The following is a 25,995-nucleotide window of genomic DNA, read 5'->3' on the forward strand; positions in this document are numbered from 1 at the left end:
GATAAATAACTACCTGACATTTAGAAGACATCTGAAGGTAGCTCTGTTCAGGGAAGTTTTTGATGTGTGACATTTTAATGTATTTGAAATCTTTGTTGGAAGCCGCCTAGAGTGGCTGGGGAATAAAAATTTATTATTATTATCATCATCATCATCATCATCATCATCATTATTCTGAGGCTCCCAAGAGCCTCCAGGCAGCATGGCCCAGTGGTCAGGGACAATGGGAGTTGTAGTCAACAAGATACAAAATGCCACAGACTCCCCACCTCTGGTTTACTCTGACTGGGCCTTTGCTGTGCCACCAGGCTGTGGTTGCCCCCCCCCCCCTGACCGGTGTCTGGCACATGGTGGGCTGGGCGGCCTTGATCTGTTGCCGTGGCTAACCTTCCTGCTTTCCTCCCTCTCCGTTGCCTCGTCCCGCCCTGCAGGGTTGATGGAAGTCTTGCCCAGCCGGTGTGTGCCAATTGCCAAGAAGGAGCTGATGTACATGGGCACAGTGGGGCTGGCGTGCTGGCTAGGGGGCATCATCTTCATCAACCGCAAGAAAACCGATGACGCCATTAGCGTCATGGCGGAGACGGCGCAAACCATGCTCTGTGAGGATGTGAGTGCTTCTGGAGCGGGAGAGGGGGCTGCCTACATTTTCGGGAAGCATGGGGGATCTGGAGGCATTGTGGGGAGGAGGAAGGGATAGCGAAGTGGGATTGTGTCTGTGTCATGGCTGGGTGTACAGAGAGCAAAAATTATTTCCCCCCAAAATTCTTAAGGGCTTGCACCTGGGTGCCAGCCTCTTGGAATTTCCCACCGTACTTAAATGCTAACTTGCTGGTACAGTCCTTTTGGGCAGAGAGTGGGAAGTTTGCCATTGTAGCGTTCAGCTCTTAATTACCGTGGTTCCTTGTTTCCCGAACGGCTTAGTTGTTGAACAAATCGGCTCCCGAACGCTCCCAACCTGGAGGTAAGTGTTCCAATTTGCAAAGGTTTTTCAGAAGCCAAACGTCCAACGCTGCTTCCGCTTGGGTGCAGGAAGCTCCTGCAGCCAATTGAAAGTGGCGCTTTGGTTTTTGAATGGTTTTGGGAGTCGAACGGACTCCCAGAATGGACTAAGTTCGAGAACCAAGGTACCGCTGTACTGGTACAGCCTCCTTGGTGGAACACACCATCTTGGAGTGCACAAGGTGGAGGGAAACGCTTTTGTAGGAAAACAAACCGGCCTCAAGCTCTCTCTGCAGAGAAGGACTTTTTGGCTTTGCTCTGCGCCAATTTAGCTGTCTGCTAAATCGACAACGCTGCAGGGCAGAGTGTGTGGATTGCGACATCAATTTGGCCGAACGGACTGTCCATTTTTAGAGGCAGTGTAGCTCCAGATACAAGTTTCTGGGACCCAAATGACAGTGGAGGGATGTTCTGCTCATGTGCTTCTGCTTGGGAAACATATTCTGGGCCGGGCTCTTCTTTTGGTGGGTTTTTGTATTTGTACAGCCTGCATCTACTTACGCTCCTTCCTTTTCTCCTCTGACTCCCCTGCAGGTTCGGGTTTGGGTGTTCCCCGAGGGCACCAGGAACCACAACGGCTCCATGTTGCCCTTCAAGAGGGGTGCCTTCCATTTGGCTGTGCAAGCCCAGGTAGGAAGTCCTTCCCTTTTTACTTAGTCGTGGGGGTGACTCGAGCTGCAACCCCCTGTGCGGTTTTGCCCTCTGAAATCCAGCAGGGGTGACCTCTGAGCAAACACACATAGCCCGTGTCTTGCTAAGTTTGCAGAGCAGCAGGTTAAGAGCCCCAAAGCCACCTCCAAGTCTCTCCTCCGCCACTGACTTGCCAAGCGGTCTCTGCTACACCACTTCCTCTCTCTTTCGGCTTTGACGTCTCCCATCGGCCAAACGGGGATACAGTCATACCTCAGTTTAAGTACGCTTCGGTTTGAGTACTTTCAGTTTAAGTACTCCGCGGACCTGTCTGGAACGGATGAATCCACTTTCCATTACTTTCAATGGGAAAGTTCGCTTCAGGTTAAGTACACTTCAGGTTGAGTACTCCGCGGACCGTCTGGAACGGATTAATCCACTTTCCATTACTTTCAATGGGAAAGTTCACTTCAGGCTAAGTACGCTTCAGGTTAAGTACAGACTTCCAGAACCAATTGTGTACTGTACTTAAACCGAGGTACCACTGTAATTGTACCAGCCTACCTTGCAGGGCTGGTACAATTGGGACGCGGGTGGCGTTGTGGGTTAAACCACAGAGCATAGGGCTTGCCGATCAGAAGGTCAGCGGTTCGAATACCCATGACGGGGTGAGCGCTCGTTGCTCAGTCCCTGCTCCTGCCAACCTAGGAGTTCGAAAGCATGTCAAAGTGCAAGTAGATAAATAGGTACTGCTACAGCGGGAAGGTAAACGGTGTTTCCATGCACTGCTCTGGTTTGCCAGAAGTAGCTTAGTTATGCTGGCCACATGACCTGGAAGCTGTATGCCGGCTCCCTCGGCCAGTAAAGCGAGATGAGCGCCGCAACCCCAGAGTTCTCCGCCACTGGACCTAAAGGTCAGGGGTCCCTTTACCTTTACCTTGCAGGGCTGTTTTGTAAAGATTAGCAGGAAGATGTACACAAAGCATGAACCAGGAGCACTTTGTACGCCAAAGAAAGGTGTCTTAGAGTCAGAATATTGGTTTGCCTGACTCTGTATTGCCTAAAGCCGGTTTTCCCAAGCTTGGGTCTCGCGACTATTTTTGGACTACAACTCCCATTATCCCTAGCTAGCAAGGCCAGTGGTCAGGGATGATGGGAATAGTAGTCCATAAACAGTGGGAGACCCAAGTTTGGGAAACACTGGCCTAAACGGACTGTTGGTGGGTCTCCAGGGTTTCAGAGGGCAGAATCCTTTCATTTCATAGAATTGGAGAGTTGGAAGGAACCCCAGGGGTCATCTAGTCCAACCCCCTGCAACGCAGGAATCTCAGCCGTACAGCACACCGTTATAAAAGCAGATGAAACCAGTGCTGCTATAAAACAAAACCGCTCCCAAGTCGAACGGAGCAGTGTCGATGTAGGAAAAGAGGTGGGCACCATTAAGTGAAGCACCTGAGGTGTCAAAAAGTGTAAAGAGGTGTGTTTTCATAACAAAAAACTTTGCATTCCTATGGCACTATTCAGAGAACCTGGTGCACTGTCTTTTTCCAGTCCTTGCCAAGGCCTTAATGGGTTAGACCACCATGACATGAGAGAAGGAAGGAAGGGGGGAAGAAAGAGCTGAAAAAGGAGGGAGGAAGATTTTTAACAGCCCTCCCTGAAGTGTATTATATTTTTGTCTTCTTCCCGCTGTCCCTTCCTGCCCCCCCCCCCTTTCCAGGTTCCTATAATCCCAGTTGTGATCTCATCCTATCGGGATTTCTACAGTAAGAAGGAAAGGCGTTTCACCACGGGTGAGTCCAGCCGCCTGGCTCCTTTCCCCTCCCTTCCCCTTCCCCTATCCCCATGGAGGAGGTTGGTTCTGACAAACCTTTGGCCACTCACCGGCTGTTGTGTGGCAGGGTCTTGTGAGGGCGGGTGATGTAATTTTGGGGGTTAAATGGCTTTGAGTGTTTTCAGTGCTGCTTTCAATAGGGCTACTTAGTTGGTTTTTTATATATATATATATAAAAGTAATCATACATTTTTAGTTGTATCTGTTTTAATTTACGCTGTGAGCTGACTTGGGAGGAAAGCAGGAATGTGAAATTATCAGGCAAATAAATGAAAATAATTAAATACCCCCTTTGCAGCCTGCACACTTAACACTTTTCTTTTTCTTTCCTTCTCTCTCCCTTTCTGCACCCCACCTGGTCCGGCAACACCATCACGCGCCTTCCCGCTGCCTCCGTTTCCTCTCCCTCCGGCGCAGGGCGCTGCACGGTCCGGATCTTGCCTCCCATGCCTACGCGGGGGCTGGGGGCTGAAGACGTGCCAGCGCTGACAGATCGGGTGCGCCAGGCCATGCTCATTGCCTTCGAGGGGCTCTCGGTGGAGCTGGGTGCCCCGCAGTGACCCCCTTTTACTACTTCCTCCCTCCCAACATCCGGCCCTAGAGAGAGACAGAGAGAGAGAGGAGCTTATGGGGTAGGGACTGGGAACAGCTTTGCGCCCACTGGGACGGGGGCCATGGCAGAAGAGGGCGACGTTAAATCCCCAGCGGCCAAGCCAGGACCAGGAGTGGCAGAGGCGGTGACGGGAGCAGCCCACGCTACAACCAAACTCGGGAGATTTGCAAGCTGGGGTGGGCTTAGCCTGGCCACGCCCACAAGGAGCCGCAGGGGCGGAGTTGATCCCAGCCACGCCCGCTTCCACGTTTTGGACCAGAATTCTCCCCTCCCACGGCCAGGTAGATGGTGCAGCCCTCTCCCCGCCAGGTCTTCTTCCCCTCCCCGTTTCTGTCGATGTGAACTGTTCCGCTTGAGCTTCTCAGACTGGACCGCTCCAGCCCCCTGTTCCGGGGCCGGGGAGCATTTTGTGGGCTGACCCACAGGCACCGTACAAACAGAACCGCTCCTCGAATCCTGCAGGGGGAAGACCCACCCTGGCGGACGAGATGGGCGCAGGGCAGGTTCTGAGTGTGAACATTGCAAAATGTGATGCCGGGTTGCGGGCTGGTTGCAAACACCCTGCTGGCCTTTCACGAAGGGTGTGTGTGTGTGTGTGTGTGTGTGTGTGTGATATAAGGGAGAGAAATGGGCATGATTGAAAGATCCGCTACATCTTGCCAGCGGTGGGAGCAAGGCGTCGTTGATCCACTCCAGAGTTCCCCGAGGAGGGGAGCTGTGCGGACTACGACCCACCCGGGCCTCGGACTGACCAGCCGCTCTAATAAAACAGTGGACAAGACTACCTCCCTCTGTGAAAGGGGCACGGCGAACGGGGGAACCGGGGGCAGGGTGGGGACACAGAAAGAATGTGACTCTGTATTGGCTCTCTTCAGTCACCCGGTGGGTGAAACGAGGGATCGAAAAAGCAGCTTTGTGGGGAAGGGGGCGTTGCGGTGTGTCTTGCGGGGAGGGGGAAGGGATAAAATAATATGGGCTGACGCTGTGGAACCCAGTTTATGGGACCAGCCCTTGACCCAATTGATGTGGGGTGGAAATTGGGGGTGCTGCTTGGGGAGAAAGCGAGAGCAGGTACGAGGGGCCTGTTACTTTTCTCCTCTCTCGTTTTGGTTAAAATATCTCAACTGCCCTGCGAAGGGGGAAGCAAGCATGCCCTTATCCGAGCTGCGTCAGTGTGGCAGCCTGCTTTCCTAGCTCCAGCTGGAGGCATCGGGCGCTGCAAACTCTTGAGTTTTGATCATGGAGATTGGCAGAGGGGAAGTATGTGTGTGTGTTCCCTCTATGGCAAAGTGTGGCAGGAAGGCCTTGGGAGAGGGCATTGGGGGAAGGACAACCAGTGTTTGGGTGCGGGGTCACTAGGCCGGTTTTTTTTGGGGGGGGGGAGGGGTGCACAACATGGAGGGGGCTAGTGGCATGAGGCTGGTGCCCTTTAGCCAACTGGGCCAAGCAGGAATTAAAGCGTGGGGGTGGTAGTTGATGTGGCACCCTTCAGCTATTACTGGACTACAATGCCCATCGTCCTTCACCACTGGCCACGCTGGCAGGGGCTGATGGGAGTAGGGGTACGGCAGCCGCTGGAGGGCACCTCGTTGCCTGGCCTACTCCAAGGCCTCAGGAAGAAGGGAAAGCCTTTCCCGGACCTGTTCTCTCTAGCCCTGGGGCTGATGGGAGTTGTAGTCCAGATGATCAGGAGGGCGCCATGTTGGTGCCCTATAAGGCCTGGGTTGGAGGAGAGATGAATCGGGGGCGGCCAGGTACATGCACTTCCTGCGCATGTTTCCTGGGACTGGAGTGGATTTCTGTGTGCAGCTATATTTTTTACGAGGGTGGGCCATTAGGATTGGGGAGAGGCTATAATTTTGGGATGAAAGGGGGCAGAAGGAGAGACCCCCTCTATTGTGGGGGGCAGGCGTGCTTGGGGAGCTGTTTCAGGGAGTGTGCGCTTCTTCGTGGGGTGGAGGGGGTGGGTGGGATTTTGCCAAATATTCCCTGCTTTGGGGGGGAAGAGGGGTAGCTGCCTCTGCTCCTCTCCTGCCTTTGGGGAATTTCCCCCTTGATATATTTCTGTCCTCTCCCCAGTTGGAGACCCAGTTGCCTATCCCTCCTGCCAGATGCCCTTCTGGGGGGGGGGTTGATGTCGAGGGAGCGTCAATGTGGGGAGGGGGCGATGGGCAAAAGGGGCACCACCAAGTCCATGTTCCTAAGACCTTCCTGCTTTTAATAAAGACCCTCAAACAAGCCCCCTCCATTGCAACGCGTCTCGCTCTGTGTCTCTAGCAGATAAAGGTGGGGTTTTTTTGTGTGATGATGGGGTCCTGTAACCTTTGCCTTTGGCACCTTTTCGGAGATGGTGGGGTTGAGCTGCAGGCGAAGCCTTTCTGTGCATCTACTGCAGGCGTTACCAGAATTGCAGCTATGCGGGTGGCGCTCTGGGTTAAAACCACAGAGCCTAGGGCTTGCCGATCAGAAGGTCGACGGTTCGAAACCCTGCAACGGGGTGAGTTCCCGTTGTTCGGTCCCAGCTCCTGCCAACCTAGCAGTTCGCAAGCACGAAGTGTAAGTAGATAAATAGGTACCGCTACAGCGGGAAGGTAAACGGTGTTTCGGTGCACTGCTCTGGTTCGCCAGAAGCAGCTTAGTCATGCTGGCCACATGACCTGGAAGCTGTAAGCTGGCTCCCTCGGCCAGTAAAGCGAGATGAACGCCGCAACCCCAGAGTCGTCCACGACTGGACCTAATGGTCAGGGGTACCTTTACCTTTACCTATGGAAAGAGAGCTGTGGGATTTGCCCCCACAGAAGGTAGTGATGGCCACACACTGGGATGGCTTTAAAAATGGGATTAGACAGTTGCAGGGATATAATCATTAATATTTACATACAAGGCTTCAGCCCTTTATACCTGAAGGAGTGTCTCCACCCCCATCGTTCAGCCCAGACACAGGTCCAGCTCTGAGGGCCTTTTGGCGGTTCCCTTATTGCAAGAAGGGAGGTTACAGGGAACCAGGCAGAGGGCCTTCTCGGTAGTGGCGCCCACCTGTGGAACCTCTTCTTAGATGTCAAGGAGATAATGACTAAACTTTTAGGAGACATCTGAAGGCAGCCCTGTCTAGCGAAGTTTTTAATGTGTGATTTTTAATGTCTTTTCGTTGGAAGCCGCCCTGGAGCAACTCAGTCAGATGAGTGGCATATAAATAATAAAACTATTATTATTTTATTCCCAAATATATCCAGCTGTAGCAATTCATTCCAATGAACAATTATTAACTGGATCAGAATCTTACAAGCGATGTTGGTTCTGTGGAATTAAAATAGCATCTTTCTCCAAACAGGACTGCTACCATTCAAGAAGTTAATAAGTGGCCTTTTATTTATTTGTTTTTAATAAAAGGAAATTAACTATGTCAAAAGTGCAGCTTGAACAATATACTCTTGCCCAGAAAGCTGTCCCTGGGAAACTCGGCGCCAGGTTCCCACGACCCCCTAATTCACTTGGGAAGACAAGCAAACTAATGCCAGAGTACTGGAAGAAGCAAAGATCACCCGTGGAAGCAATGATACTTCAACAACAATTGTCATCTTCCAAAGAATGGAAAGCAAAATACCGGTGGACAACAAAAGAGGTTTATAAAGACACTCTCAAGGCAAATCTTTTAAAAATGCAATATAAGCACTGATAACTGGGAAACACCGGCCTGCGAGCGCTCCAATTGGAGAACAGCCTCCACCAAAGGTGTCATGGACTTTGAAAAAGCACGAACTCAGGAGAAAAGTGGGAAACCTGCTAAGAGGCAGGCACACTTGGCAAACCCTCACCGTGATCAACTCACATCCGGAAACCTATGTCCCCACTGTGGAAGGATGTTTGGATCCAGAATTGGCCTCCACAGTCACAGACTCACTGTTAAGACCGTGTTCATGGAAGGCAATCTTACTCGGCTACAAGTGATTGCCAGAGAAGAAGGATTTAACAAAATTATTGTGCTTCGCCGCGAAAGTTTATGCCATAATAAAGCCATTCGTCTTTCAGATGCCGCAACGTGCCATCATAGCTTGCCCTGTTGGAGACTGAGCTCAAAGGTAGCATACATAGGTTTAGGGCAGGCACCCCCAAACTTCGGCCCTCCAGATGTTTTGGACTACAATTCCCATCTTCCCCGACCACTGGTCCTGTTAGCTAGGGATCATGGGAGTTGTAGGCCAAAACATCTGGAGGGCCGCAGTTTGGGGGTGCCTGGTTTAGGGTGAGCTTCCAGTCAGAGGAACTGAACACAGATCTTTCCCTAGTTCCAGAGCTGGAAAACCTGTGGCCTTCCAGATGCTGGATTTCCAGCTACCATCAATGCCCACCACACACCCAGCAGGTGCGGGGGAGGTCAAGGAAGATGGAAGTTGCATTGTCCAACAACACCGCAGCCAACTTAGCAGGGACAGCGAGATCTCAAAAGCAAATAAGTGCCTTCCGTTGTTCACGTGTGGTTGGAAGAAGTACAGGGTTGCAGGGAATGTGGTGCAGAACACGATCCTTAGCTTCTTAAGATTTTGGTGCATTTCAGAAGAAAGGGCGTTTGAGAGTAGTTAGGAGCTCTACCTGTTGAATTCTGGACTGCCTGTGGTTGAGAGACCAGCCCAGGATAAACAAGGGGATGGGGAAACTGGTCCATTGGTGTGGAAGGGAGGTAATCCAAGAAACAACTTACCACAGAAAAAAACCAGGCAACGGAATATCAAGAACACCCCAGGCAGGCCACACTGCTACTTAAAAGTTGGCATGAGTCGGATGCTAAGACTTTTAAATTCCATTGACTTCTGTGGGCGCATTAAACACATGCTTAAGATTGCTGTCCTTTGCATAGTTAACTTGGGGATAATCTACTGGTTGCAGCAGGATTTGTAAATGAGTCGACACGCATAGAAATTCATTGCAAATCTCCCGTTGAAATCAAAAGTGCTTAATTTTCCTCTTTTTCTTCTGCATTGGCTGTGAATGCCTCAAGAATTGTGTGTGGCCGTGCTTCGAATTCTTCCAGAAGAATGCTGTGTGACTCAGAAGCTTGCTTCCATTAGTTAATCCATTAGAGCCCTAGCCCTTGCTGTGCGTATTTTGCTTTTAAGTAATGAGTGAGTGGAGTGCGCCCAGGGAGGAGATGTTAAACTGAAGCTTCCTAGAGCAGTAGCCACCAGCCCAGAGTCGGGAGCAGGAGGTGGTGGTGGTGGAGGGCCTGGTTTCCCATCAATCGAGTCCAGGACGCAGCCATCACCGGGCAATGTCGTAGCCAAAGCCATTTTTACCGTTTTGACAGGCACCTGGGAGCAAGGAACCCAGAAGGAGGGGGGAAAAAAACGAGGTTTGAAAAGTGCAAGAGACCCTCCCCCCAAACCACCCCTGATACTAGAGGGAAGGCAGTTCATAGAAATAGTTGGCAGCTATTTAAGAGTTTCAATAGTCGGGGAAGGGCATTCAGCATTATCTGCACATAGAAGGTCCCAATATCCTTGGCATCTGGGAGGAGATGGGGAGAGACCTCATTCTGCCAATGTAGACAGTATTGAACTAGGTGGATGACTGGTAGAATTGCTGTAAGGCAGCTCCCAATATTATGTGGAGGGGCTTGCACATCCCACCAGCAAGGCAAAATTGATTATCAGCGGGGGTGACTTGGGATGGAGGGGTGAATTGAGCTGTAGCAGTCAAAGTGCCTGAAAGCAATGTTTCCTAGCCCGATAGGAAGCAGGGGGGTGCATGCAAAAAATATGGTTTCCTTGCTGAAGGTTCCAGTTTCAGTCCCCAAGGCATCTACAGGTAGGGCTGGGGGAAATACGCTGCTTGAAATTCTGTGGAGAGTTGCATGCGGCCCTTGGAAAGTTGCCCAGAAGAGAATGCAACCTGCGGAATGCAAAGCGTTCCCCACCCCTGAGCCAGCCTGTTATTGCCTCAGGTCTGGTGGGGGGACCTACGGCCCTCCAGACCAGTCCACTTGGCCCTTGGGATTCTCCTTAGCCATGCCCTTGCCCCAGGTCGCACCCTTGCCTGCATGAAATCATTTCCCTCCCATGGATGGCGCCGGCCCAACCATGAGGCAGACTGTGGCAGGTGCCTCAGGCGGTGAAATTCTAGGGGCGTCTCTGCCACCGCTGGAGAAGTGAGTGGAAGCGGCCATGGTGGCTTCCGGCGAACTCTTGCAAGAACCTGGAAGCCCCAGCTGTACGACCCTCATATGTGAGGCTTCAGCGGAGAGGGCAAGGAAGGGTGGGTGGTGCAGGGCACACGTGCAAGGTGGCACCTTCCCATTTCGCTTCAGGTATTAAAACAGGATGGGCCGCCCAGGGGCGGAGGAAGCCGCTCTGGCATCCAGAGGTGTGGCATCACCATGCAGCGCACATGTGTGATGTCACTATGCGTGCTGCGCCACTGGCAAACTGCTTTAGTGCCACGCGGGGACGGCGCTGGGACCCTGAAGGGGGTGACACTCGCTGTGCCCCCCCCCCATGACTCCGAAGCCGAGTGGTGCCACTCCAGCGCCGTGCAGGATGGTGCCGGGACACTCCAGTTGTGGCGGTAGCTGCGAGCACAGGACCTTGGCACCATCCCCGCATGGCGCTGGAGCGGCACAGCTCAGCTTGGGAGTCGTGGGGGAGGCGCGGAGTGTCAGTCCCCCTCCAGGGTGGCACCCAGGGTGGACCACCCCCATTGCCCCCCTTGCTTCGCCAATGGGGCCGCCCCTGGTTCGCCAGGCGTGTTCTCGCCGCTGAGGTTGTCGGGACAGCCTGGCCTTTCTGATACTCACAGTCCCCCAGTTTCTCTTCAAGGAAAAGCAGCTGATCGCTGAGCGACTCCACCTGGTCCAGGTAGAGCAGGCGACTCCAGAGCTCCTTCAGCTGGGCGGGCTCCAGGGAAGGCGGCAAGATGGCGATGGCACGTTCCAGGCGCTGCAGGGGAGGGATGGAGAGAGTTGGGCTGCAGGGCAGTTATGGCAGGGGCCCACTGGGACTGATAGGACAGAAGGTGGGGAGCCAGCCAGTAGGTGGCGCCAGAGGCAGCAACAGAGACAGCCAACACAACAACAACGCTAATAATACTGTATTTTAAATTGTTGCACCCTACCTTGCGACCTTACAGTGAGGGGTGGGGGATATTATTAATATTAATATTAATATAAATACACAAACCCCATCATGGGAGGGAGAGAGAATGCAGGAATGCCCTGCATCATTCGGCTCTCCTCCAAAATAGTACCTTGGCCACCCAAGGGTATAGCCAGGACATAACCATTTTCAAGGGCACCCACTATGGATTCTTCATCTGCTATTTATCCAGAGCTGGCTTTGCCAAATTCTTTATGCCCACACGTGTTGCAAGGGGGAAAATGGCACATATCCCCGGTAAACCCCGTCTCTGTTTCTACCTCCGAGAATTGCAGCACTGAAATCTTCTTACTGCTAAGTTCTTTGATTTGCTAATCTTTGGCCTTTAGCTCCCCCCACCTGGGTCTTTAAAAGGTATCAATCTGTCCGCTATGCCCTCATCCAGCAACTATCTGAAACAGACCCAGCTGTTGGAAACTGGAGGGCCTCTCCCTCCCTGGCATGTAAGGAATGTGGTGGCCCAAAACCAGGGAGGGGTGGTCCAGTGACCCCTAAAATTGGGGTGAGGAAACTGGTTTTTCTTTCAAAGGCCACTATCCCTTATGGATCAGCTGTTGGTTGAAACTCAAAGGGCCAGAAGAGAAACGTAATAAAGACCAGGCCAATGGCCCACCGAGCCCAACATCCTGTCCCTCCTCAGACAGACCTACAAAGACTCTCACCTCTTCCAGCTGCTCCACTTTGGCTTGAAGCTCCTGGATCTCATTGGGAATCGTCTCCTGAGCCCCTAAAATTTGCACTGGGGGGGAAGAGAAGAGGACGAGGGAGAAGAGAGCGTGAGAAGGAGCAGGACTGGAACTGTGGTGGAGCCCCAGAGAGGGTCCAAAACTGATTTCATGTCTTCCTTGTTTTTATCTCCTACCATTTTCTCCAAGGAGCTCAAGGTAGAATACATGGCTTCTCCTCTTCCCCTTTACTCCACACAACACAAACGTTTTTGTTTTGCCCAACGTTGTTGAGCTTTTTTGGCATAATTGCAAAAAATAAAAAAATAATTTTTTTAAAGCCATTTTTCAGGAAAATTGGCTGACTGCAATATTCTGGGTAATGTCCGGGATATTCCGGACGTATGGCAACCATACAGGTGAAACTCGGAAGATTAGAATATCGTCTAAAAGTGCATTTATTTCAGTAATGCAACTTATTATTATTTATTTTTCTTTTAATTTTTACAAATGCTTTCTTTTGAAAATTCCACAGTAATAAAACAAATAGTTACAATAATACAAAAATAAACATCGCTATTACATTTCATTAATTACATTCCATTTATAATTCACCCGCCTAACGACAAATAATTACAATTACAAGAAATAAAGGCTTGACATATCTTGCTTTGCATGTCATGCATCTGACTCATTGTTGTGTCATGGCTTAAGAAGTCCAGATACGCATCTTCAATAGAACTGTTCTTTATTCAGGGCAAAACAGGACTGACTCTGAGGGCAGGAAGGCTACATTTATAGGGACAGGGAACTAGCTAGAAAGGGATACATTTTGGAGGGAACAATATCAGGCAATCACAGTGCTGCCTTTTGGAGGGAACCAATAAGACAGAGGATCCAAATACAGCAGCTTAAATGAACCAATAGTAGCTGTACCTTCTGGAACCAAAAGGCAGTTACTTAACCCTAAAGCACATACAGACAATAGTAATGCAGATATAAAATCCTTTGACTCAATACAAAACACTCATATATTGGTTTCACCTTTTAAGTTGCATTACTGAAATAAATGCACTTTTCGACGATATTCTAATTTTCCGAGTTTCACCTGTAGGTTAGGCTGAGTGGCAGTGAAAGGCCCAAGGTCTCTAAGATTGGATTCGAACCCTGGTCTGCGAAGTGCAACACGCTAACCCAGGCATCCCCAAACTTCGGCCCTCCAGATGTTTTGGACTACAATTCCCATCTTCCCCGACCACTGGTCCGGTTAGCTAGGGATCATGGGAGTTGTAGGCCAGAACATCTGGAGGGCCGCAGTTTGGGGATGCCTGCGCTAACCACTATGCCACACTGGCAGAAGGGCAAGATTTGAACACATGTACAGAACACAACAAATCCGCTCTTTGTACACTTAATTCTGAGCGTCAACCGATAGGTCCCTGGCAGGCTCTGCCTCCTTTTCTACCAGGCACCGCCCTCAAGTGTCCAGACTCCGCCCCCTCAGCCAATGCTGGTCCTACTCATAATTTAGTCAGGTCCCTTCACTCAGATAAATCTACTCTGAGTAGGACTAGTATTGGATACAACCCCAAGCCAATCTGTGTACATATATTGGTTTGGGGTACTTTACAAAGGAACTGAAGACTGTGTTCCCCCTCCCTGGCACTTATGCGGCTCTCAGGGCCTCTACACTTTTTGTTTTGTTTCCTTTTTCATGCAAACCAAAGCAGAAAGAGGTTCTTGGAACTGAACTCAGTGGCCAGATTCGAAGCTGCTTTTTACAGGGAAGTTGTGAAATACACTCAGCAGCGTGGGGTCACAGTCTGAGGCAGCTGCCGCTGTGACCCGTGAAGAATAGATCTGTTTGTAAGAAGCCAGGAAGTGGCGCAATCGAAGGTGCCACCCTCTCTTTCATCTCTGGGTCCCAGCAACCAGTAAACGGAAAGGGAGGAGGGAGAAGATGCCTTACGCCCCCCCAAAAAAAATCCTGTTGAGCATCCCTAACAAACTTATGAAGCTGCCTTGCACTGAATTGGATCATTGGTCCATCCCGGTTCAGTGCTGCCTACACGGACTGGCAGCTTCTCCCCAGGAGTTCAGGCAGGAAATTCTACTACGGTAGCTCTCCAGGGAGATGGTGGGGATTGAACCAAAAAAACCCATTAAAATGGCCTCGAGGCACTGTGGACACAAGTTGAGGACACAGGGCGGGCACACAAGCACACACCTGCCCTTCAACGCCACCTGCCAACACCAACTGCCGCCTGAAGCAGCCGCCTCACTCCGCCCAATGGTAGAGCCGGCTGCTTCTTTCTATGAGGGAATGAAACAAGGTGCTTGCGTGAGGCAGGAGGAGGTGGCGGTTGTGGGGCACACTGGCCTTCACCCACACTTCTCCCACTGTGTGTTTTCCAATTTTCTCAATTGAATTTGCAGACAGCCCTTTGCGCCTCGGTTGTCGAACGTTTTGGGGAAGTCGAAGGGTCTTCCGGAACGGATTACGTTCGACAACCAAGGTTCCACTGTATCGCTTTGTTAAACAGCCGTAGCTTCCTCTCCCAAAGATTTCTGGGAACCAGAGGGCTGTTAAAATCCCCTCTCCCCACGGAGCTACCATTCCCAGCGCTCTCCACCAGCTATAGTTCCCAGAATTCTTTGCAGGGAAGCCATGACTGCGAAAGTGAGATAGGAGTTGCTTTAAGTGGATGGTAAGGATGTGGCCAGGACACAAGCGGCCCAGAGAGAGGGTGGAGGCAGAAGCAGCAAGTGAGCTCCGTTGGCAAGGAGGTGGCTGCTAGCAGAGGATAGTTTGGTAAAGCATATGGGGCCCTGACCCACCAACTTCACTCTGCTCTCTGCCAGTCCCCACCTGCCTGCCTGCCAGGTCTATCTGGCCCTTGAGAATTTCTGTAGGCCACACCCCTTTTCAACAGGCCACACCCCATTCCACAGGCCACGCCCCTCGCCAGCCCAGCTTCGCACCTTCCAGGAGTGTTTTGGCACAGCTGGGATGTGTCCTTTAATTCTGCTAAGGCATCCTGCTTGCCTGGATAGAGGGCAGAGGGGTTTGTGTGTGTGAGAGAGACACAGCCATAGCGGTTAGTGTGTCAGACTAGAACCTGGGAGATTAGAGTTCGAATCCTCACTCAGCCATGAAGCTCACTGGGTGACCTTGGTCCAGTCACTGCCCCTCAGCCTGACCCACCTCAAAGGGTTGTTGTAGGGAGAGAGAGAGGCAGGGGAGAGCCACGTACGCCATCTTGAGCTCCTTGGAGATAAAGGTGGGGAACAGATGCAACAAACAAACCCTAAATACAAATAGAAACTGGTCTAGAGTGTATAGGTAAAATTCAGAGCTGTTGCTCCGCCCACTTTTGCCCCTGCCCACATGTGGCTCCTGGACATACCTGCCAAGTTCCTGTCGGAGAAATAAGGGATCGGGCCGGAAGTAGCAGGCCGGAAGTAGCGCTGCCGCCATTTTGGAACTGGGCAGAGCATGCTCAGAAGCGACTTTTGATGCTGCTCTGCCCAGTTCCAAAATGGCCGCTGCGCCAGAAGTCGCACTGCAGCCATTTTGGAACTGGGCAAAGCAGCGTCAAAAGTCGCTTCTGAGCATGCTCCGCCCAGTTCCAAAATGGCCGCCGCGCCAGAATAAACTGGGGAAAAACAAAAAAATCCGTTTTTTCAGCTGGGAACAGCTGGGAAAACGGGGGTTTCCCGGGGAATACGGGAGACTTGGCAGCTATGCCCCTGGAAGGTTACCCAGAAGGCAATGCCACCCTCAGGGTGCAAAGTGTCCTCCCCTCCCTTCCACAGAGCTTCCTCCCAGTCCTTGTGGGGACCCACCTTTGCTGGCAAGCATTGGGGCCGCCTGGGCAGTGGGCAGCAAGTGGCAGCTCTTGCCATCTGGTTCCAGGGCATAGCCAGGGTTGCACTGGCACTCGTAGCTCCCTGCGGTGTTGAGGCAGCCTTGGTCGCAGAGAGAGACGGGTGCGTGGCACTCGTCCACATCTAAGGAAAGACGGCAGCGGGGTTAGGAGTCTGCGAGTCTGGCGGGAAGGGGAGGGAGAACCCCTGTGCATCTTCCTCTCAGGGCCTCGAATAAAGAATCTGCAGAAATCCCTGGAACCTCAAGTTTCTAGTCCTGGTGACGGTGATTAAGGCCTTTAAGCAAAGTACCTGCCAACCCACAGGAAATCTGAACTAGAAGCTGAACCTTAGAGCTATAGAGGTAGAAGGGACCCCACAGGTCATCTAGTCCAGCCCCCTGCAATGTTACGCCCGGCCGAGTGTGGGATTCGAACCCACGACCCTGAGATTTAAAAGTCTCACGCTCTTCTGACTGAGCTATCCCTTAAATGAGCCCTGGTGGTGCCTTCTGTTGCAATAAAGGGCACCAGGCTAAGTTAGAGGGCACCACCCTGCACCTCCCAGCAATTGCCACCTGAGGTGCCTTCCTAGTCCCCCACCAGCCAACCACTGCTAATCCGCCTCTCTCGTCGCTCCCGGCTTCTCTACTCACCGACATGGCAGTAGCGACCACCCCAGCCTGGTTGGCACTGGCACTGGTTGGGCTGGGCACAGCTGCCTCCGTTCTGACAGGGCTTGTGGCAGATGGCTGGCAGGAGAAAGGCGAGAGCAAGGCTGAAGGAGTGTCTCCACCCCCATCATTCTGCCTGGACACTGAGGTCCAGCGCTGACGGCCTTCTGGCGGTTCCCTCCCTGCAAGAAGTGAGGTTACAGGGAACCAGGCAGAGGCCTTCTCGGTAGTGGTGCCCTCCCTGTGGAACGCCCTCCCATCAGATGCCAAGGAGATAAACAACTATCTTAGGGATGTGCGGATAACTCAGTGATGTCAGACTCTGATCTCTGCGGCTTCCCTGACTTTTACCATGGTTCGCTGACTCACCTTCCTCGCACTTAGTATCCCCCACGTGCCGTTTCTTCCAGCCCTGGCAGCAGACGATGTGGGTCTGCAGAATGTCTTTCCGCACCTGCCGTGTGGCCACGCGGTAGGTAGTCCTAGGGAAGAGGAAATACGCAAGCGTCCTTGGCTACTTCTCCTTCTCCCCATAGAATCATAGAGTTGGAAGAGACCACAAGGGCCATCCAGTCCAACCCCCTGCCAAGCAGGAAACACCATCAAAGCATTCTTGACATATGGCTGTCAAGCCTCTGCTTAAAGACCTCCAAAGAAGGAGACTCCACCACACTCCTTGGCAGCAAATTCCACTGCCGAACAGCTCTTACTGTCAGGAAGTTCTTCCTAATGTTTAGGTGGAATCTTCTTTCTTGTAGTTTGAATCCATTGCTCCGTGTCCGCTTCTCTGGAGCAGCAGAAAACAACCTTTCACCCTCTTCTATAAAGACATCCTTTTATATATTTGAACATGGCTATCATATCACCCCTTACCCTTCTCTTCTCCAGGCTAAACATACCCAGCTCCCTAAGCCGTTCCTCATAAGGCATCGTTTCCAGGCCTTTGACCATTTTGGTTGCCCTCCTCTGGACACGTTCCAGCTTGTCAGTATCCTTCTTGAACTGTGGTGCCCAGAACTGGACACAGTACTCCAGGTGAGGTCTGACCAGAGCAGAATACAGTGGTACTATTACTTCCCTTGATCTAGATGCTATACTCTATTGATGCAGCTCCCCAATCTGGGTTACCAGAATTTCTCTCGCATTACCCTAAAGAAAACGACAGTTTCCATTTCTGACACCATACAGTGTTTTAAGACCAGCCAATGCCACCATTATCTGAAGCAGGAACCGCAGAGAGACGTTTGAGCAAAAAACCCCTCCTTTTATTAGGTTAATACTGCGACAGACATGCTACACACAGTAAAGGACCAGAACTCTATGCTCACTGCACAATTGGGGGGGGGGGCATCAGCATCCTTTGTCGTTTGTCTTCAGCATTCGGAAATTACAAGGACCCCTTCCTAGCTATTGTGGCTAATAGCTGGTAAGGACCACTGATGAGGAAAAGAGTTTATTTATCTCACCTTTTTATGACCGTATACAAAGCAGATAACCATACAATGCAGCCTAAAAGATCAAAATCACAACAGGCATTACAACAGTCACGAGTTCAGATCACTAGCCCCTTGCCATATACGGAGTGTCCAGGTGACTGACGGAATTTTAAGAGCATAAAACACATTTCTCTCTTAAAATGAGCAAGATGAAATTAATAGGCAACACGGTGACTCATGAAACAGATCTAATAAAGCAGCAGCAAAGGCGTACAATCTAGGGGCAGCCACTGTTTTGGACTACAACTCCCATGAGCCTCAGTCAGCATGACCAAGGGTGATGGGAGGTGGAGTCCGCAACATCAGGAGGGGGTCATGTTGGCTATCCCTGACATAATCAATGAGCAGAAAATCTGTCCAATGCCTAGGTGAAGTTTTTATCTGGTGTCGAGAGAATGCTAAGGATGGCTCCAGGCAGACCTCACCGGGGAGAGCATTCCACAAGCAGGGAGCCACCACAGAAAAGACCCTCTCCCTAAGCAAGTTAAAACAGATAGCAGTTTTTTTAAAACAACAACAACAACACCAGCAGAAACCATTCTCTCCAACATTTGTGGCACCAAAATCGGGACACTCCTTTTTTGGTCCTGAACTCTTGCGCATGTGGGAGTACAAGACCAAAAGACACTCTCATGAGACCAGAAAACGAGCATCTTTCATTCTGGCGCTCTGGCGCAAATCAGCACGGTCGCCCCAGAGCACCAGGCCAAAAAATGAGACATTCCAAGATCCAAACAAAAGCCGGGATTGGCTTCTGTGATTCTGGGATGTGCCACTTAAAAACGGGACAGTTGAGGGGTATGAAATACATGACCCTAAAAATGCACTATTCAGTAAAACGTCCTCACCCCTGGGATCCCCAAGCAGTGGAGGACTTCACATACCTGTAGGTGCTGCAGACTCGGGGTCCAGCACACAGCGTCAAATACGGCTGGTGCGCAGGCTTGGCATAGGTCTCGTTGTAGAACAAGGGAATCCTTAACGTGCGACGTGCGCACACTCGGCTGTGGGTCAGAGAAGGTGCACAACTGAGAGGGTTTGGGTGATTCCTTTCAGCCTCTAGAATATTAGAGCCCCGTGATGGCTTAAACCACATGGGATTGCTAACACATCGAAAATAAAGGTCTTAGCACAGTGGTTAAAATATCTGCATTCCATGCAGGAGGTTCCAGGTTCAATCCCCTATAGTCCCCGGCCTGAATCAATGGAGTGATGCTGCCAGCCAGTGTCTACCATACTGAGATAGATGGACTAAGGGCCTGACTGCGTAATGCGGCTGCTGGTTTAAAACCGGGTGCCGCATAGATTGCTAAATTCTCTGCCCAAACCCATCCATATTCCCATCCCGTCCAATTTAAACTACGCATGGGCATCAGTTGGTTAGCACGTGGCCCTGATAATGCCAAGGTTGTGGGTTTGATCCGAATAATAATAATAATAATACCAGTAATAATAATAATAATAATACCCCATCCATCTGGTAGGGTTTCCCCAGCCACTCGGAGCAGCTCCCAACAGAATGTTAAAAGCGCAATGAAACGTCAAACATTAAAAACTTCCCTAAATAGGGCTGCCTTCTAAAAGTCAGATACTGTACTGTAGTTGTTTATTTCCTTGACATCTGATGGGAGGGCATTCCACAGGGCGGGTGCCACTACCGAGAGGGCCTTCTGCCTGGTTTCCTGTAACTTCACTTCTCGCAGGGAACCACCAGAAAGCCCTCGGAGCTGGACCTCAGTGTCCAGGCTGAATGATGGAGGTGGAGACGCTCCTTTAGGTATGCTGATCCAAGGCCATTTAGGGACAGCTGCATTTTCCTGCATTGCAGGGGGTTGGACTAGATGACCCTCGGGGTCCCTTCCAACACTATATTTCTATGGTTACATCCAAAAGGTGCCCTGGAGCCAGCTTTTTGAAAATGTCATTGGGCATGACCATGAGATATTCATTGCAGGACTGTGGAGGGATGCTTAACTCTTTGAATGCCCACTGCCAGTTTTTCATTCTGAAATTCTTGCCCACCCCTATGTGGCTTCCGTTCCCTGCCTCTCTGCCAGCTGCAGCTGGGGGCTGGGTGAAATTGTGCTTTCTGAAACCCATGGAGAAAAAGCCATGAGGGTGGGCGGATGATTTGGAGTGGAGAAATGGCAGGTGGGGGAAGGATTAAGGAGCCACTATCTCCCAGTGCTGCTGCTCTGCTAAAAATATATCCCAGAACCCTTCTACTCTAGAGGGACCGAGTTGAATGGAAAGTTAAATTGATCTGATCTGTGTGTAAGGTGCTGTCGTTGGCTGCTTAGCTGAGCAGAGACAATGTTTTTTAAGAGAGTTGCATGTTATCTGGGAAAGAGTTTGCTTTCTGAGGCATATACATATATTTCTGTCATTCTGTTGTCTCCTCTGGCCAAGCAGGTTGTTAAAACGATACAGGAACCTGCATAAGTTATTTGCCACTTGGAGAAGTAGGATCGCTTTTGGATTCATCCCAATTTTTCATCTTTTTCAAGCTGCCTGGGAGAGTCAGGGGTGGGGACCAGAATCTGTCTCCAGACAAATTTTGTGCATGCATTTGCTTTGATTGACATAATTTATCCTCTTTGTATAGCCCACAGCTCTTAACAAAAAACCCAATTCGCAGCACATTTTTATTTTATCTTTCCAAGAGGAAAGGGGGGGGGGAAGCGAAGGGCCCAGGGAAGTCTTCGCTTCTTAATTATTTGCTTTGTTTTAAAGAGATGAGATGTTGTCTTTTGCTGGATTCAGACAAAAGAGCCTTTTGTATGGGGATCCGTCTACACAGTTCTGTCTCAGTGCCAAGCTCTGGTGCCATATGCCAAGGTCTTTCATCAGACCCTAGATTCTTTGGAAAGCCCAAGACTGAATCAGGACTTTCTGCATGTCAAAGATGAGGACCAGAAAGCATTTTAAACATTGGGTTGTATTCAACTAAGTCCTGCTCAGAGTAGACCTATTGAAATTAATAAACCTTCTTATACCTATTTTTGGAAGGTGACCATCTGTGTCCATTAGGCACTCTTCTAGATCATTTAGGAATAAGCAAAACAATGTTGGGGCCAGGACACAACCCTGTCGAACCCCCCTACTCATTTCGATATTATTTGATAGCTGTCCCTGCTGACCGCATCGGACCTGCAGTTTGGTTCCGTTATATAGGGCTTTTATAAGAAAGAGGAGACGTTTGTCCTGTATTATCAGATCTAATTTGGTCCACAAATGGGATCTGGGAACAGAATCAAATGCTGACTTCAGATCCATAAATGCCACAAAGAGCTTGCCCTGAAGCGGCCTGGTATATTTTTCGGCTAGGAAAGACAGCATTAGGCAGTGGACTGTGGTTGAGTGATTCTCTCGATAGGCTGCCTGGGCTTCAGATAAGATGTTATATTCATTAAGAAAAGTTGTCAGTTTATTACTTAGGAAGCAGGCATACAACTTCCCAATTACTGATAGCAGGCTAATTGGCCTATAATTTGAAGGTTCTTTAGGGTCGCCTTTCTTGAATATTGGGATGACTGTAGCATGCTTCCAGCTTTGTAGTACTTTGCCTGAGCTGTTTACCACTGTGAAAAGGGCCGCCAAAAGCGGAGCCCACCAGAGTTGGTTGGATGTTATAAGTTCCGCTGGTATAAAGTCTTTTCCCGGGGCCTTGCCATTCTTCAGTTTCTCCATTAATGTATAAATTTCCTCCACTGTAACTGGTCTCCAAAGAGGTAGCAGTGCCAGTTCTGCACTGTCAGCTTCCTGAGAGCAGATGGAAAGGTTTGAATTTTCCATAAATATATTTCTGAAGTGATTCTCCCAGACCTGGGCTGGAATGGCACAGCTGGGAATAAACCTTAGAATCGTGTGATTGTGGAACTGGAAGGGACCCTAAGGAGTCATCTAGCTCAATCTCCTGCAATGTTGGAATCGGAACTGAAGCATTCCTGAGAGATGGCCATCCAGCCTCTGCTTAAATATCTCCAAGGAAGGAGAGTCAAACGCTTTCCAAAGGAATCCGTTCCACTTGCCTAAAAGCACTCATTCTGCAATAACATAAAGAAGATAAATGCTACCTTGCCAACTATATATATTAAAAACAGCTACCGTGCCTAAGACCCCCATTAAGGGCCTTATGTTAATGTCATTGCCTGGCACCTAAAAGCTGATAATGGACATAATGTGAGATTTATTTACGGTACTTTATCAGTGGGATCTCCAAGAAAACGTGGCAGAGGATTCTCTCACCCCCTAGCGCACGCATAGGCAACCTTCGGCCCTCCAGATGTTTTTTGCCTACAACTCCCATGATCCCTAGCTAACAGGACCAGTGGTAAGGGATTATGGGAATTGTAGTCCAAAACATCTGGAGGGCCAAAAGTTGCCTATGCCTGCCCTAGTGGGAGGACTCCTAGGGTAACTCAGTCAGTGGAGCATGAGACCCTTAATCTCAGGGTCATGGGTTCAAGCCCCACGTCACGCAAAAATATTACTGCTTTGTAGGGGGTTGGACTAGATGACCCCGTGGTACCTTCTGACTCTACAGTTCCATGATTCTGGGACTGTTGTCGAGGGTTCCAGACTGTGATGCCTTGTGGCTATCAGCAGAGCTTGGGGCTATTTGATGTGAAGGAGCTTCCTTTTTCTGCTCTTCTCTTTCCTGCCTAGCTGCTTGATCCCCATGTTTCAGGTTTTCGAAGAAAAGGAAGTGTGATTGTATGTGGGTGGGCGGGTGGGGTGCACTCTCACGCACCAATCACCTAGCCTATTATTATTATTATTATTAATTGAATTTATATACCGTCCTATACCCGGAGGTCTCAGGGCAGTTCACAGAATAAAATCAAAATATAAAACCACAAAATACATAATCAAAATGAAAACAACAACCCAATAACGCCCCCCCCAAAAAAAATAAAAAAAACACATTTTAAAAGGGCATAGAACAGGCTTCCCCAAACTTCGGCCCTCCAGATGTTTTGGACTACAATTCCCACCATCCCTGGTCCTGCTAGCTAGGGATCATGGGAGTTGAAGGCCAAAACATCTGGAGGGCCACAGTTTGGGGATGCCTGGCATAGAATGTCAATCAAGTCAACCAAAGGCCTGGTTAAAAAGGAACATTTTTGCCTGGCACCTCAAGGTGTATAATGAAGGCGTCAGATGAACCTCCCTTCCACAGACAGAGAAGCCCCATTCTCGTGTTGCCACCCTCCGGACCTCTCAAGGAGGAGGCACATGAAGGAGGGTCTCGGAAGATGATCTCTGGTTCCAGGTAGGTGCAAATGGAAAGAGGCGGTCCTTGAAGTATTGCGGTCCTGAGCCATTTAAGGCTTTATAGGTCAAAACTAGCCCTTTGAATTGGGTCTGGAAACTACCGGTAATTGGTAGCCAGTGCAGTTGGACCAGGATCAGCGTAATATGCTCAAACCGCCTTGCTCCGGTGAGCAACTTGGCTGCCAAATTCTGCTGTGTTCAGCCTGCCTCCGCTCTTCCATTCTCATTTATTTCACAGTTTCTCTTTATTTAAGGAACTCATATCCAGTTTCCAAGATTTGTGTCAAAGCGACTTACGACAAAGGTAAAGAATATCATATGGAAAATTTAAGACACAAATGAAAGCACTGTGTATGTGTGTGTGTCACATCAGAACAGCTTTAAACTGCGAAGGTGTCCTGAGCAGAAAAACCATTTTCAACTTGATGGCACCTGCCTGATTTCTTGTGGCAAGGAGTTCCGCAGATTTCGGCCCACTTTGCCCAAAGACTTGTGTTTCGGGTTCATCGGGAGATTCTCACAGTGTTGTGTCCCCCCCCCCCCTCCGCGTGATGATCTCATAGAATCGTAGAGTTGGAAGGGACCACAAGGGACATCTAGTTCAACCCCCTGCAATGCAGGAATATTTTGCCCAATGCAGTGCTTGAACCCGCGACCCTGGGATTAAGAGAGTCTCATGCTCTACCGACTGAGCTATCCCAGCTTAGGATATACTAGGAAAGGTGTCCCTGGGCCAAAAGTTCTTTGTACACTAGGACAAGGACTTTGAACCTTGCTCTATAGAGGGTGGGAAGCGATTGCAGGAGTCCCCCCCATCCCCATTCCTGCTGCAGCTTTGTGGTCCAGATCCAGGGTAAGCCTCACATTCCTTGCCTGCATTCCCCACCCCACCGCTCTCTCCTTACGTCTCAGGCTTCTTGCTCTCTCCAAGTGTTTCCCTCAGGAGGAAGGCAGCGAGGAGCCCCCCGCAGAGGAAGGCTGTGGCAGCAACACCCAGCCTCCCCATAGCACAGCGGGCAGGGAGCGGGTTCAAATCCCGGGACCTGTGGAAGAGAAGAGAGGGGTTTAAGGAAAGGGCTGCGGCTCAGCGAGAAAGCAGCACCTTTGCCTGCAGCTTCAGTCCTTGACATAGAATCGTACACTTGGAAGGGACCCGGGGGGCCATCCAGTCCACCCCTAGCAATGCAGGAATATGCAGCTGGTTGAACCTGCGACTTTGGCATGATCAGCACCTCGCTCCAACTAGCAGAGCCATCAGTCCGATTGGTTTGCAGGGGAGGCTGGGCAAGGTTAGATCAAAGCAAACATCCATACTTTCCTTATCACAAAAGCCTGGTCTTTGGGGGGAAGTGGGTTTGTCCTGCAAGAGTTCCCAAACTGGCCTGAATCCTGCATCCTCAATTTGCCAGTAGGTGATACCGGTAGTATCTCAGCTAAGAATTAGCATCAAGCCCCTTGCCTTGATCCGGCACAGCTCTTCTCAGATTCCTTATATGTGGTAGGGCGAGGGGGAAATGAATGAGAAGGAGCGGCTTTCCTGACTTTATTATCTGATGTAATTTTTGTATTATTATTATAATACATGTATTCAAAAGTTACAATACAGCTTTGTCCCCTGCCATAATATCACAGAGTGATCACTCCAATCGTCAATCCCACATCACTGTCATGATGGCTCGCCAAAAATAAACTCAATAGGAACCCAGCTTCCCATCGGGTTGGCTAGGCATTTTCAATCAATATATCCCCTCCACAGACGCCTCTGTAATGATAGGGATGGGATTAAAATATCCTCTTCTTCTTCTTCTTCAATAAAAGAGAGAAAGGGATGTATTTTTTTAAAAAAATCTTTTGAAGATGGGCCTTTTGTCACAAAATTTATCTTTTCTGGTAGGGCTTTGTGTGATTTCCAAAGGTGTGCTGTACTACTGTATTGCAAATTTGTATAGAATTTCATCTTGTCCATTGCAACGAGGCTTCTCCTCTTTTAACTGGCTCCCTTTGGTACTGTTTCCTTTGCTGAACACCTTAACATGCAGAAATGGCAACAGCTAAAGCTCCCCCTGTCCCACTTCTCTCCATGCCAAGGACAGGTTTTCATCCTCTATTTCCAACGTGTCGAGCTAATGTTAAAATAGATATATATTAGTTCAATCAATAGAGCATGAGACCCTGAAGCCCAGGGTTGTGGGTTCGAGCCCCACGTTGGGTAAAAGATTCCTGCATTGCAGAGGGTTGGGCTAGATGACTTTCAGGGTCCCTTCCGACGCTACAATCCTATGATTCTATGAATTGGTCTTGGCAGCATGAATGGTAACTGCAACTCAATGGAAAGCAGTACCAAATCTTCCCCTGGCTGCTTGGTATTGCTCATTCTGGAATATAGCTATAATGGATAATTCAAAATTTCGACAAGGACTGGAACCTCCAGGCCATTTTTATACGGTTTGGCATTCTTCTATGACAGGCACGTCCAACAGGTAGATCGTGATCTACCAGTAGATCACTGGACATCTGTGGTAGATCACTGGTAGATCAGTGGCTCCCCCCAAAGAAGCTGAACAACTTTGGCTCCCCTAAAAAAAAGCTCAACATTTTGGCCCTTCACTCCCCAAAAACGGGCCTTCCCTTCTCCCTAAATGAAGGTCAACAAGTTTGACCTGAACCCCCCATAACAGGCCTTTCCTTCCTAAAAAAAAAAAAAAGCTCAAAAACTTTGACCTGAACACCCAAGAAACGGGCTTCCCTCTTCCCTAAAAAAAGTTCAACAACTTTGTCCTGAACCCCCCAAAAGGG

General features: G+C 50.0%; 2 protein-coding genes across 5 annotated transcripts in view; one reads left to right on the plus strand and one right to left on the minus strand.

Annotated features, from left to right (window-relative positions):
* The window catches only part of AGPAT1 (1-acylglycerol-3-phosphate O-acyltransferase 1), a 41,411-nt gene extending 35,096 nt beyond the window's left edge, over nucleotides 1-6,315 (plus strand). For all 3 annotated transcript variants that reach the window (XM_035107096.3, XM_088663636.1, XM_060270806.2), the window contains exons 4-7: nucleotides 432-607; nucleotides 1,534-1,629; nucleotides 3,350-3,422; nucleotides 3,881-6,315. In XM_035107096.3, coding sequence (XP_034962987.1) covers nucleotides 432-607; nucleotides 1,534-1,629; nucleotides 3,350-3,422; nucleotides 3,881-4,023 — 488 coding nt within the window. In that variant the 3' untranslated portion in view covers nucleotides 4,024-6,315. The remainder of the gene's footprint in view (nucleotides 1-431; nucleotides 608-1,533; nucleotides 1,630-3,349; nucleotides 3,423-3,880) is intronic.
* Nucleotides 6,316-7,427: 1,112 nt separating this feature from the next.
* The window catches only part of EGFL8 (EGF like domain multiple 8), a 33,528-nt gene continuing 14,960 nt past the window's right edge, over nucleotides 7,428-25,995 (minus strand). For both annotated transcript variants that reach the window (XM_035107094.3, XM_088663635.1), the window contains exons 3-10: nucleotides 24,105-24,242; nucleotides 18,807-18,926; nucleotides 16,796-16,908; nucleotides 16,409-16,504; nucleotides 15,733-15,897; nucleotides 11,884-11,960; nucleotides 10,864-11,005; nucleotides 7,428-9,382 (exon numbers count right to left, since the gene is read on the minus strand). In XM_035107094.3, coding sequence (XP_034962985.3) covers nucleotides 9,333-9,382; nucleotides 10,864-11,005; nucleotides 11,884-11,960; nucleotides 15,733-15,897; nucleotides 16,409-16,504; nucleotides 16,796-16,908; nucleotides 18,807-18,926; nucleotides 24,105-24,205 — 864 coding nt within the window. In that variant the 5' untranslated portion in view covers nucleotides 24,206-24,242 and the 3' untranslated portion in view covers nucleotides 7,428-9,332. The remainder of the gene's footprint in view (nucleotides 9,383-10,863; nucleotides 11,006-11,883; nucleotides 11,961-15,732; nucleotides 15,898-16,408; nucleotides 16,505-16,795; nucleotides 16,909-18,806; nucleotides 18,927-24,104; nucleotides 24,243-25,995) is intronic.

This window comes from Zootoca vivipara, chromosome 2 (genome assembly GCF_965207765.1).
Source record: "Zootoca vivipara chromosome 2, rZooViv2.hap1.1, whole genome shotgun sequence".
NCBI lineage: Eukaryota > Metazoa > Chordata > Lepidosauria > Squamata > Lacertidae > Zootoca > Zootoca vivipara.